Source organism: Olea europaea, chromosome 12, assembly GCF_002742605.1.
Source record: "Olea europaea var. sylvestris chromosome 12, O_europaea_v1, whole genome shotgun sequence".
NCBI classification, from domain to species: domain Eukaryota; kingdom Viridiplantae; phylum Streptophyta; class Magnoliopsida; order Lamiales; family Oleaceae; genus Olea; species Olea europaea.
This window is the reverse complement of record NC_036248.1, coordinates 808,193-822,083: the sequence shown is the minus strand read 5'-3', so window position 1 is coordinate 822,083 and position 13,891 is coordinate 808,193. Positions and strand designations below refer to the sequence as shown.

The 13,891-nt window shown below is 32.9% G+C and overlaps 2 protein-coding genes across 3 annotated transcripts; one reads left to right on the top strand and one right to left on the bottom strand.

The window, feature by feature from the left end:
- Positions 1 to 981: 981 nt before the first annotated feature.
- Positions 982 to 2,385, bottom strand: LOC111405032. The gene is made up of 3 exons (XM_023033724.1): positions 1,945 to 2,385; positions 1,566 to 1,794; positions 982 to 1,475 (listed from the first exon to the last, which is right to left on the bottom strand). The coding sequence occupies exons 1-3, from the start codon at positions 2,383 to 2,385 to the stop codon at positions 982 to 984; spliced, it is 1,164 nt and encodes a 387-aa protein (XP_022889492.1).
- Positions 2,386 to 5,856: 3,471 nt separating this feature from the next.
- Positions 5,857 to 12,847, top strand: LOC111405068. Of its 2 annotated transcripts, XM_023033761.1 has the most exons (13): positions 5,860 to 6,322; positions 7,404 to 7,556; positions 7,663 to 7,875; positions 7,964 to 8,053; positions 8,281 to 8,397; positions 8,714 to 8,983; positions 9,396 to 9,561; positions 9,848 to 9,925; positions 10,704 to 10,804; positions 11,215 to 11,385; positions 11,695 to 11,769; positions 12,067 to 12,174; positions 12,358 to 12,847. In XM_023033761.1, the coding sequence occupies exons 1-13, from the start codon at positions 5,924 to 5,926 to the stop codon at positions 12,685 to 12,687; spliced, it is 2,271 nt and encodes a 756-aa protein (XP_022889529.1). In that variant the 5' UTR covers positions 5,860 to 5,923; the 3' UTR covers positions 12,688 to 12,847. The 2 variants fall into 2 exon arrangements, with proteins under 2 accessions (XP_022889530.1, XP_022889529.1); XM_023033762.1 differs by lacking the exon at positions 12,067 to 12,174 and having other exon boundaries at positions 5,857 to 6,322.
- Positions 12,848 to 13,891: the final 1,044 nt, after the last annotated feature.

The following is a 13,891-nucleotide window of genomic DNA, read 5'->3' as shown; positions in this document are numbered from 1 at the left end:
AGAATCTCTAATATAATATGAATTATATAAATTTTTATGTACGATCTAGTACGTACCATGATCGGGGGATAAAATGTCATTGCCGGTTATAGCACGATCTCCTATAGCATAATCATTTCCAAAGATAGCCTCCAAATCATCATAACGAGAACAAAGTTTGGTCCTCCACTTTCCAAAGTCTGGTTTGCCCTACAGGAAAGAGAGTAAAATATGTTTTACGCTAGTCAGTGGTCAAAATAAATTATATTACTAATATTTAAGGAATAATACCTTTGTAGGTCAATGAAATTTTGTACCTTCAACAACTATTCCCAAGCTAGTACATCGGCTGTAACACGTCCAGTGTGAGGATCTAACCCAAAATCACTCATACTTAACAACTGATGAACTTCAACATATTCTTTTTTCAGAGTTTTCAATCGCGCCCTCACATTCTTATCAGACACCATGACTTCGCATCTATTGTGCACACTCTCAATTGCTTTGGACACGTGATATGATGAAAAGCCATTGTCACTTCTTGTGTGACTAGCCAACACTTGATATAGCATTGCAGTTATCATACAACCGTCCATTGCATCACTCCAACGTATTTGACGATTCCTAGAATTAGGATCCACTTGGGTGGAGCTTATTTCCTCCACATCTGAATGGAGGATTGGCCTAGGAACTCGAAAAGGTGCCGTAGAGTTTTGTCGAATATTTGCCATGAATTCTATGGTGCAAGATTAACTGTTTATGGTCAACCAATAAATAAGAACATTTAAGAAAATTGCATGTCAACAATTTGTCTCCAATAACAGCAATTCCGATGGCAATATTTAAAATTCTAGCAAACTTATGTCAACTATTATAGGACATGGAAAAAAAAACAAAAAATCTGCTTAATGTCAATACGTCTTCTATTCAAGCAATTACTACATATGAAAGTCTAGTAAGTTTATATCCATTACATAAAAACATAAAAAAAAAAAATAGATTTCAATCAAAATCAATTCCTGCATTCTGATTGGAAAGATAATCAGCCCACATTAAATCAGCAATCGCATTCCTCTTATTAGACCACACTTCTTGATTTGTGAAAGATATGTGAGCATTTGGAGTTTCATCTTCAGGTACATCAACATGCGTAGGGTTAACCTCATCATCACTACTATCTAAGTCGTCCTCCTCACAAACATCTTCAACGTCATCAATCCTTAAGAAGTTGTGGATGACAGAACAGGCAATGACTATCTTTGCTTGTGTGTCAATGTCGTGATAGGGTTGATGTCTCAAATATGCAAATCTTTTTTTCAGCAAACCAATTGTACGCTCAATAACATTACGTAGAGATGAATGTCGAAAATTGAACAACTCTTTGCTACTTTCAGGACGTTGACCTTCAATGTCTCTACGATAATAACGAGTCCTACGGTATGGTGCAAGAAAACCCGAAACCGATGGGAAGCCAGCATCAACAAGATAATATTTACCTAGGAACGAGTCGTTCATAAGATGATAATTAGGTAATTATTATAATTTATGTGTCGAAAAAATGTTTTCAAAATAGTGACACAACTTACCAATAGAAATTATTAGCTTATGTCCTTGGTGTAATATTGCACTCCGTAACAACTGACCATCATGTGCGGATCCCTCCCAACCAGCAAGCATATACGTAAATTTCATATCGAATGTGCAAGCTACTAAAACATTTTGAGAAATCACTTGCTTTCTATTGCGATATTTACCTTGCTCCTCTAAAGGCACATACGCAGCAATATGTGTACCATCGATTGCTCCTACGACATCCTTTAAAAAAGAATACTTTTCAAAATAAATGTGTATATTGAAGTTTTAAGAAATATGATGAAATAACTACAAACCCCTAACCTGAAAAAAGGAGTACCATGGCTACACATTTTATTTTTCGTATGGTGAGTTATAAGGAGTGACATTAACCACAACATCTCTATACAGTCCAAGACAAGCGTCTAAGACTCTGTGAAAGTAAAAGCTCGCTGTTTGACCAGAGCAAAAGAAAGTAAAACGTCTAGCGTGATTACATTGGTCATGCCCGACTGTATTCAAAAAAATTGCGACTTGTTCCTCCATTTGAACGTATTTACTGTCAACCAATCCACAAGTTCGCAAATGAACACATAATCTTTGAAATGGACCTATTTTCATCCTAAGGAGATCACGACATATTGTATCACTCGTGCCAAACATTCGTGTAAGTGTTATTTCTCTTTCAGAATTCCAATTTGTATGAGGAGCTCTTGGAAGATGTCGTGCACGACGCCTAAGTTCATTATATATCACAATCGCTTGCATGACCATCGTCCAAAATAAACCTAAATGTTGTCGTCGGCATCGACTTTGATTCGTTGTTGTAGCCATGTTATAAACTACCACGAAAAATAAAAATTCAATAAAAATTTGTTTAGAAAGAATAACATAAAAGTATTACAGAATAAAAAGTTAACTGTAGCTACATCATAATAGAAATTCATTACATGACCTTCCAAGCATAATGTCAACTGGTTATATTAGAATTCTTAATATCGTTTTTTTCAATTTCATGCTTCCCTAACTCATTCGCATCATAGTAATCCCCCAATTCGGTAGATGAATTTTGGTGAAGTAAATTATACTTGGCATCACCACTGTTTAGTCCATACTGCAATATGTAATTTTAAAGAGGAAATTTTAAAAGTCAAGCACAAGAAAACAAACTAGAAGGTCACAAATTGAAAGAACATTTATCTGTATTATGGATCTGACAACCTACGAGAAATTAACGCAAAGGAGAAGACAACCTAGGAGAAATTAATGCAAAGGAGAAGATAAAATGAGGACTAATAACTGGCACCAATAAGTAGTTGGGGTCCATTTCGCATATGGTTCCTATACTTCAAATGGAGCCAACAGCTTTAGGCACTTTCATGATGTAATTTACACATTGTATTAGCATATTGCAGATATATGCTCCTACAATTTCAAAACAAGTCAAGAATTTCTTCATTCAAGCCACACTTGAGTTGGATGTAATTTTGTGCAAATAATGTGATAGTCTTTCTTGTCTACCTTCCTAAACAGAGAAAGCTTAGCATGAGGTAAGGAACATAGCATTAAATACAAATAAAAAAAAAAAAAAAAAGCAGAGAAGCACAGGGTAGCTGTATAAATGGACCGCATTTGTTTTTTAGGCATTAAGTTGGACCACATCTAACACTGAAGATAATTAAATTCTCTTATACTCAAATTCCTGCTACTTGGTAGCGTTCACTTGACAATTTAAACATGCAGATGTTTTTTCTTGGATTGATAAATAATTGAATTTTGTGATAGTGAGCCGAAATTCCTCGACTGCAAAATAGATGCAAATTCTATCAGCAACTCCACCTCCACCTTGCAGAACCCAATTTCTCTCTCCCTACAATCCTCATAGAAGACAACCAATTTCCACATATTCATCAGAATTGCACTGCCTAAACAACTTTACAATTGTGTCACAGGCCTGTTTAGTAATAACAAATTAAGGTGGATGGAGCTATTTATGGTGGAAATACAGGCAATAAAAGGAGACTGCACCAATTTTCCTATGTTATCTTAGTTTATTTGCAGCTTGTATCCTGTGATTTAGAGTATCACTGGAATTGAAATAATTATTATTAATTGAAATATATTGAATATTAAGGGTATTGTTCATCATAAATATAAACATGTAAAAATAAAATGTGAAAAAATGTGAAATCAAATGTTTATCATCTATTCTTATTGAAAAATGACTTTTTGTCTCATAGTTTATCAAATTAATGTAAATTAATGGTGATTAAAGATTTGATGGGTTATTAGAAAATGACTTTTCATCTAATACTTATAAAGTGAATGTTAGTTAACGGAATTTTTTAATGATTATGTTTTATTTCGTTGGAATCTTTTAGAAATGCAATATTCTTTTAATATGTAATGTTAGGTTTAAAAAATTTTAATTGTATATATATTTTTATTATTTTTATAAATTTTATATATTAATATTAATTGACTTAATAGTATATAACATTTCATGTTAATTATATATCTAGTATTGTTATAATTCCTATTTTATTTTTTATATAAATTTTTATTAATCATGTATTGATAATTAATAATAACAGTATTTTGTGGATATTAATTGACATAATTTTAAAATATAATTAATATCAATTTTAATAACAATTGAATTTAGTCGCAATAAATTTAACTCTAAGGATATTATTGACCATAAACATAAAAATATAAAATTAAAAGTATAAGGATAAATAAGGATATATTAAACCTAGAGCTGAATATGTAAGGATAAAATTGATAATCAAAACTTTCTTTAATATATTGAGTTAGTGGTTATATAATATTTTTATGTTTTTAGAGGTTGTGTTTCTTGAAGATACGTCGATCAAGACTCATTCAAACGACTACTATAAATTATGCGCCCGTTTAGCCCTCATTATTTTACATTATTATGAAATGAATAGTAAATTTTTGGAAAATGTGTAATTAAAAAAGAAGTAAAATTTCTTGAATTTACGTGTAATATTATTTTATTAGAGAATGAAAAGAATGGTAAATTTTTGGATAATGTGTAAAAATGAATTAATTTTTTTGTAATATTATTTTATGGGAGAATGTGTAATTTATAAGGAGGGAGATGAAAATTTGTGTGTTTTTTTTTTTGGTACTTTAATTGCATTTTATTTTAGTATTTCATCAACAAATGATATTATTATGTAGGCCACAAATTTCTTCTCTCTGAAATGGTGAAATCTATTTGTGGGTGTAGGAAGACAAGTCAAAATTTGCAATGACTTTTAGTGTCAGACAATTAATTAATAGATGTGACAATGAATACGACATCTCACAAACACATTGTGCTTTATTTTTCTAGTCCTCGTTTGATCTTCATTAATTTTAATTTCATTATATTTTATTTTTTTCTTATATTTTCAATTACATAATTTTTCATAAAATAATATCAAACGTAAATAAAAAACTTTTCATTTTTTTTCAACCACTTATTTTTAAAAAAAATATTATTCTATCCATTTTCATTTCTCCAAAATGGGGGCCAAATATGACCTAATTACATTATTATTGCCATCAATAAAGATGTGGCAGACAACAATCAGCGATAATTAATCAAGCGTTTTACTTTAAATTTTTTATTTTTATATATCTTATTTTTAATCAGTAACGGGACCACGTCTCAATTGTACAACATTTTGCTAAGCAATTAAAGTTTTTCATACTTGATTTTTATGATTGATTTAACTTGATCTGAATAGTGACTGTGCCTAAAATTTTTTGTAATTTTTTTTTTAATTGTTGATTGATGAAGAATTTATGGTTAAAAATTAAGAAATTTTTTTGAGTTTAAATGTAATATTATTTTATTTGGTTTTGTTAGTGGTATATCGGGATGTACCTAATGGTGTACACCCCACTCACATGGACGAGGGATCCACTCGAATGAAATATTATTTCTTTCACATGGGTCCCACACTCATGTGAGTGGGGTGTATATCATTCGGTATATCCCATTAAACTGATTAAATATGTCATGAATCTAAAAAAAAAATGTAATTAAATATGAATTTGAGAATAAATAAATTTGAAGAAATGACTAAGTACGGACTAAGAGCATGTTTGGTACATCTTCAAATTCAATTAAAATAAATTATTTGATCATTATTTCGCTATTTCAATCGTCATTTTTGAATTCTTATCTTATAAATATGATCCACTTTATCTTTAATGATAAAAAAAATCAATTAACAAAATACTTATCAAACAATCACTGAATAAATTGCTTTTACGTGAATTGATCCTTTATTTTCCAACTATTTGTGTCAGTATTTACTTTCACATTTGGCTTCATTTTCATCATCTCCATTACGAAATGGCAGCAGATTTCTCAACATCAGTTCAACTCGGTCTCAACCTCTCAAAGCGGATATACTACGGAAAAAACGTGACAGAGTCGGCGCCGCCACGTCCGGTGATGGCGGAGAGGAAGACTGATCCTGTGGAGAGTTATCTTCCGACGGCGGTGATGGTTTATGCGGAGATAACGGAGCCTTCGGTGGTGGACAATCCGTACATTCCGAGCTACCAGCCTTACGTGCACGGGCGGTGTCATCCGCCGGCCTTGATTCCGTTGCATATGCATGGAGTGACAATGGAGGTGGACTGTTATTTGGATACTGCATTTGTTACTGTTAGTGGCGCGTGGCTTGTACACTGTGTTTCTGCGAGTGAAAGCTGCGACTGTCGCGTCGCTGTTCCAATGGGCGAAGAGGTCAGCACTGAGCTGTTTTTTATTTATCATCAAATTTCCCTTTTGGTTGTTTCTCATTTTTAGCGTGCTTCTTTAATTGATGGACATGATTCACAAATTACTTTTCAGGAAGAGTTAACACACAAGTAATTATTTTTCTAAAGTGGATATGTAACTCTGATCTTTTTGAGAATTATGAAATTAGCCTTTGAGGGAAAAAAAATCTTCTTTTCATTGGAATTGTGTATGATTATTATTCACTTGTCTCTTGTTTGGCTGTTAAGGAATTGCAGTGCCGCGTTTATAATTGCTTTGTGAGAGTGGATTAATCATGAACGATGTATTGTTGAAGCAAGGAGGGCTGGCAAATTTTCTCTTTTAAAATTCTGTTGCTGTGTCTCACTTGGTTTACTTATTCACGATTTTGTCACAAATCATCTTTTTGTCATTTATTTATTTATTCGCATGTCAACCATGTACTTGTAAAAAGAGAGTAAAACCGCTTACTTCTATATACCATTCGAATATAACCTCTTTTATAGTGTCCTAACAAGCATTTAATTCATCTTATGATGTTATATCCTTAGAATCATCAGTTTGGGATGTCCATTGAGCTGAGTAGTAGAGAATTTAGCGCAAACTTGACCTATATTATTCGTATTAAGACCTTCCGTGAGGTGATGCCAAACAGTAGTTAAGTTCTTATATATGTATGCCACTTCATACATTTATTTTGGTAGTAGTGTGTGATCAATCGATTTTCACAATACAGCTCCTGCTTCCATTCGACCCCAACCCAAGGTAACACGTTGTACACCTTTTTGTTTGAATTTGTAATATCTTGCATATAGTGCTATTTCTCTTCATTCTAGAATTATATGTTTGAAACTTTTGTAATTTAATTTATAATTGTATGCATGAGTTGTATAATTCACTTATGGGAGAAGCTATCACTGTGATAAAAAAAATAAAATTATGGAGGTTTTATTCGGGGATTTTCTACATTGTTCTAACAAAATTATATGACAATTGAACCGGCAGTATAATTTTTATGTTAACTGTTGATGCTATTCATTTTTATTTAGCGTTATTTGGCTAACAGGGTTCAGTTCTAGGTGTAGAAGTTGAAACCCCTTTTAAGTCATATTCTACCCAATTTATTTCCTTGGAAGATACCAAAGATGCTGAAAATTTCGCGAATGCTAAAGATGGGTTCCTGATAAAAGGCCAGACATACACATTAAAGATTCCTCAGGTAACTATCTATTAAAAGAAAATTTTTAGTTATTTTTTCCATGCTCTGTTTCTGTTGGCTGTTCCTTCAACTGATAATGTATAATTGCATTTTTGGTTTTTTCAAGGTCGATGGCGGATCCATCCTTTCGCTCAAAATTAGTTGGTCCCAAAAATTGTTGCTTCAAGATGATCAATATTGCCTCAATGTGCCATTCACTTTTCCATCATATGTCCTTCCTGTTGGGAAGAAAGTGTCTGAAAAGGAGAAAATCTTATTGAATGTGAATTTCGGTACAGGAACAGAAGTCTTGTGCAAAAGTTCTAGTCATCCTCTGAAGGCACGTCAACATAATTGTTAATAGTTCATGAAAAGTATTACTTGGAATTTTTACATATCCATTGCAATTTTCTCTTCTTAACTACCAGGAGATAAGACGGCTGGCGGGGAAAGTAGAATTTTCTTATGAGAGAGAAGTTCTCACATGGTCCATGACTGACTTCAATTTTTCATACGCCGTAAGTTCTTTAGACTTGGTTTTTTTCTCCCTTCTCTATTTTTTTCTATTTTTTTATTTATATGGGACCATTCTCTGCCTTCCTACTGACTCAAAACAGGTCATCCAGTGTGGGTGATCATATTATGATCATTAAATATGATAACACTTGTTTCAAAAGAGAATTGTTATATTGTACAGTGTAAGAATATTGTGTAACAATGACTTGGTTCTGTATTTCCTCATCAGGTTTCTTCAAGTGATATATGTGGTGGTGTGCTCTTGCGGTCCCCATCTCTTCATGATTACGATCAAAGAGAGATGTTTTGCTTTTATCTTTACCCAGGGAATAGCATCCATAAGAAGGTCGGTTACCCTTGGCCTGATCTATACAATTGACAGTTTCAGTTACAAACCCTAAGTTCCAAATTTTATTCTAGCTGGGAAAACGGATCAATTCAGATGTACAAAGACCTTTTGTGTCTGAATGTCTAACTATTGAAATTAAAAACTATGCTTGAAAAAATGTTTTTCTTAATATAATTTGGAATCTCAATTGATGTTTAACACCCTTACCAAGCATACTATAAACTGAAGTTTGGAATTTTAGATGATGTATTATTCCAGATTATTTTTGGTGGAACTGACATGCCTATCCTTCTTTATGGTGTTATTTTTGTAGATTTTTAAGAAGGAAGTGGTATTTTTAGTTGATAGAAGTGCAAGCATGCAGGGAGGTCCCATCGCGAATGCAAAAATTGCACTCTTGGCTGCCCTTTCAAAGCTTAGTCCATTAGATACTTTCAACATTATAGCTTTTAACGGAAGTTCTTCAATATTTTCTTCATCCATGGAGCTAGCGACAAATGAAGCCATCGACAATGCTCATGAATGGATTAATATTAATTTTATAGCAGAGGGTGGCACAAACATATCAACTCCCTTGGATCAGGTACAAGTACTCACCATCTCAGTATTATGAACGTGATCCGTGATCCATGATCCGTGAAATTCTTTCACTTTAAGTTTGTGTGTTTTGCTCATTTCCATCATCTTTCTTCATTATTCACAGTTATAAGCCTTACACCATCCATTTGCATTTTTTGATCTATTTTGTTTAGTTGTTGGAGGAATGTTATTACTAGCTTGTCAGTTTGATAGGCTTTGTTATGATTAAAAGGATCTGGAGTGTTTACTCTTCACTGCAGTTATAGCCTAGTCCTCCTTTATCATGATATTAATCTTGCTTTGGCAAGTAGAAGGCTAAACATGGCAAAATGCATATATCTAAATGTCATATGATGGATGTTTCATTCTACTCTTTTTTATTCTATGTAATATTAGAATTTTGGATGTTTACTTAGGCAATCAGGATGGTGTCTAAAACTGGTGCTGTACATCCCATCATTTTTCTTGTTACCGATGGAACCGTAGAAGATGAAAAGGTCATTTGTCATTCCATGAAAAGTCACCTCATGAAGGAAGGCTTGAGTTGCTTGACTAGTCCACGGATTTGCACGTTTGGCATAGGTGAGACTTTTTTCCATCTGTTCATAAACCAATCTATGGTTCTGTGAAGAATAATTTCTACAAACCTTGTTTCTAAACCTTTAGGCTCGTGACAAATTATTATTTTCTATACACCTATTTATAATGATGGATTGTGCTAAATTTTGAGTTGGTAAAATCCCTTCTCACTGCCTCTTCCACATAATTTTTGGTCTCATACTGGATATTGCATAAATTTACCTCGAGTTTTATGGGCACTATATCCGTCTGCCTTTCCTTCAGTGACATTGTAGGCCTTTTTTCCCAGGTTCATATTGCAATCATTACTTCTTGAAAATGCTTGCAGAAATTGGGAGGGGTTACTTTGATGCTGCATTTGATATAGGTTGGTTGATTGTCCATCTTGTTAAGTATTTTTCTTTTCTTCTCTTCTCCATAATTTAAGTAACTGCTATTGTCAGTCTATTTGAAGCCAATTTTGGTTACATTGTGACAACACATGAACTATTGAAATGAGAGTTCACTCCCCAAATCAGAACCTTGAGATAATATGATGATAATCTGCTATAAATCCCTTTTTCTCCAACCCAAATTGCAGATACAGGACTTTTTAGTTGCAATGAGGCATGAAATAGTGGTGAATATGATTATGAATCAAATTTTCTATATGATAGGACCTTGAACTAACATTGTTGATAGGAATCACTACATAAGTTTTCAAATGTGACAGTTTGTCTTTCTAGAGAAGAAGAAACAAAAAATGAGGAAGTTGCTCATGTAAATTGGTAGGACTACTGTCATAGAACGGAAATGCTTTCGTTAAAAGAATATGACAAACAAAAAATTGAAGTATCACTATCAATTCATTTTTCCTAGCGGGATAGAATTTTATCTGCCTTGTTCTTTTTAATGTCTCTTTTCTTGATTGGTGATTTTGGAGCTGAGCTTAACCTATCCATCCTCCACAGTATAGTTCATTCACTATATCCCCGTAGGTTTCTATATTTTGAATTGAGAGCTCTGCTTCATCAATTTAAATGAGGAGCATTCCCTCCGTTCCAATTCATACAATAACATCTTATGTGAATGAATTCTGGAACCTCCCATGTACTAAGAGCTTTGGCTTGGATTCTATTTTTGTTGTCAATTCTGACTTGACCCAGATTCGATCAATTTGCGGATGGAAAGATTTATTGACAACGCATCATCAGTCATCCTTTCGGATATAAGTATTGACGCTTTGGAACATCTTGATTCGCTTGAGGTATGCTAAACCTGATCAATAATTTACAGCCCTCCAAACCCCGCCCCCCCCCCGCCCCACACAACCGAAGAACACCCCCAAAAAGAAAAATAATAAATAAAAATAAATTAAATAAATAAGAGCTGTTGGTCTTTCCCTTATTTGTAAAATAATTTCTTTTAAATTCCAAAATTACCACACATCCAAAATTCATTGCTATGTTTATCTATTTAAGCATGCATAATTGTACAGGGGTTGGAGTGTATCTAAATTACGGCAATGGACTATTTTCTTGTTCATGTGTGTCGTCGAGGAAGTTAATGTCATTTGGAAAAAAAATTAAAAAAATAAAATCCGCTTTATTGCGTCTATTTTATTTGCTTTTCATTTGTCTATCTATGTCATTTTTTTATGATTGTTCTTCGCTGCAGTTATATTCACTTAATCTTCCAGACCTGCGATCTGGAAGTCCTCTATATGCATCTGGAAGATATTGTGGGAACTTTCCGGATTCTGTTAGAGTCAGTGGTACCTTGGCAGATTTGAGCAATCTTGTGGTGAATGCTACAGTACAAAAAGCAAAAGATGTCCCTATTGACAAAGTAATGTTTCCATTTGTGAGAGTTGTGATCTGACCATTCAACTACGTTAACAAATCCCATAAGTGTATATCTGATTTCATGTTGTTTTGCCTTTTATTTTGTGGATGTATCGTTTATTTCATTTTGACTTGATGATTTAATAAACTTTCAAATGCTGACTACTTCATTTGAAACTTTTACAAAGTTGACAAATGCCCCGTACATGCGTTTAGAACTTTTGATGTTTATTCATTTTATGTTTTGTTTTTTGATGGTGACGAAAGAATAAATTTGAACAAAATCTCTAATGTTTCCTTTAGATGCCAGCAGGTATTTGCAAGAAGACAAATTGATGCACTTACAGCTCATGCATGGTTGTCAGGAAGCAAACAACTAGAAGAGAAGGTATGTCTATTTTAATGAGAAATGTACGACAAAGTAACAAATGGGTACTGTTTTGATATTTGAATGGGGGTGTCAATTGACAATTCATTCCATTTCATGGCAACATGTTATGTATTACTCTTTTCTGCTTCGTTTTGATAGCAATTTTTTGCATGTTTTGCTATAATCTTTTGACCATTCTAGAATTAATTGATGCTAATCTAATACCATTTAATCTTCATGGAGATGAACTATTATTTTCTAGAAGAGTCTACGAACGTCATGATATCTTGAATCGTGATGACCTAATATTGTTAGGCTGCAAAAATGAGCATACATTCAGCTGTGCATTCGGAGTTTACCAACATGATTTTAATTGTGACGGATAAAAGGAAGCAGCAATCCAAATCAAATACAGTAGAAGAGGTATGGTCTTGCACAAGTATTTTTAAGAGTTATCATAACACCAACCTGCTGCTGCCTCTTTGCACGTTAACGTTAAGGATCTAAATATCAAGCTGTGTTTAGAAAGAAAGATATTTTGTGAGTCTTTTCAAAGTAGTCTTTTTTAATTTGAAATATGTTTTATGAAATTTGATGGATTGGCAGAGAACGGGTGATTTCAAAGGGGAGAAGATCATTGTCCTGCGAAATATAGGTACTGGCTTTGGTGATTTGGAGGCCACTGCTGAGAATCTTCCTCCAGAAAAAGCAGAACCCAATTTATATGAAACTTCAACGATGCTTTTCAAGGCCGCTTCAAATATTGGTGGCAGAGTGGCAGATCGGTGTTGCTGCATGTGTTTTCTTCAATTTTGCAATAGGCTTAATGACCAGTGTGCAATTGCTTTGACACAACTGTGCACAGCGCTTGCATGTTTCGGATGCCTGAAAGTTTGTTGTGAAATCTGCGATCTCTGTTCTTGTGATCAATGCTAACAAGTAGAGAAGCAGTACTGCACAGAAGAACAATAAACTGAAACTTTGTGTATATTGTATTGCCCTCCAAGCATCGTAATGTATATACACTTGTTTAACTTTGTGTATATTGTATTGCCCTCCAAGCATCGTAATGTATATACACTTGTTTCCACTCTTACCTTTGGTCTAGATTCTTTAAAACTTATTTTTAACTACACTTTTTTAAGGTCCTGTTTGAGCTGCATTCTTTAAAAAGAAATAAATAAATAAATAAATAAATTATTGAACAATGATTTGATATCATTTCAACCACACATTTATCAATAAAATAATATTATATACAAATTCAAAAAAATTCCTCATTTTTTAACTGCACATTCTCTGTCAATTTACTGTTTTGAAATACATTCTTTGAAAATAATGAGGTTCAAAAACACTAAATAATCCTCACCTTTTACTCACAATTTTTTTTAAAAAATCACTTTTTCAAAAAAAAATTAGGTCCTAAACATAATAATCTTTTGCATATTTCGAAAATGAATTGGCTCGAGTAGAAGTGAATTGTCATGGTATATTTTAGTTTACCATGGCCTTTTGTCTCTTACTAGATCAAAGTTGAATAAGCAATAAATTCGACTTTATTCTTAGTCCCCCTTTCTGGTACAGATTAAAATTAAGATTAAAATTTAATTTTAATCTAAGTCAAAATTTACAATTAATTTTAATCGCAAATTTATTGGTATCAACAACCTTTTAACTACGTATTTTTGTGTTATAAAATTTGTACCACATTTTTTTGCACAGAAGTGGCAGTTACTTTCTTTATTTTCAACTAAATTGAATATGTTTAATGCAAAAGGAATAACAATAAATAATTAAAAATTGCATAATTATCTATCTGTTAGTTAAAAATAAATTACAAACGACTTTTATATTTAAAATAAAAAAGTAGTCGTTGGAGAAACCTAGATTCGGGCACAATAGAGAGTTCGAAAATATGTTTTCGCACCTTTTTCACCGTGCACGTTACTTTTACTCCTCCCCGTGAAAAAATAAATACTTTTCCAGCTTTAACTCTTCCTTTTCCCCCAGTAAAAGAATGCGTTAATTCAATTATTCATTCATTTATTTAAGTTTCATATTTGATTGTTTGAGAGCTCAATGTTCCATTGGTCACAAAATTTAGGTCCATGTCTTTGATTGGTTATTAAAATTTAAAATG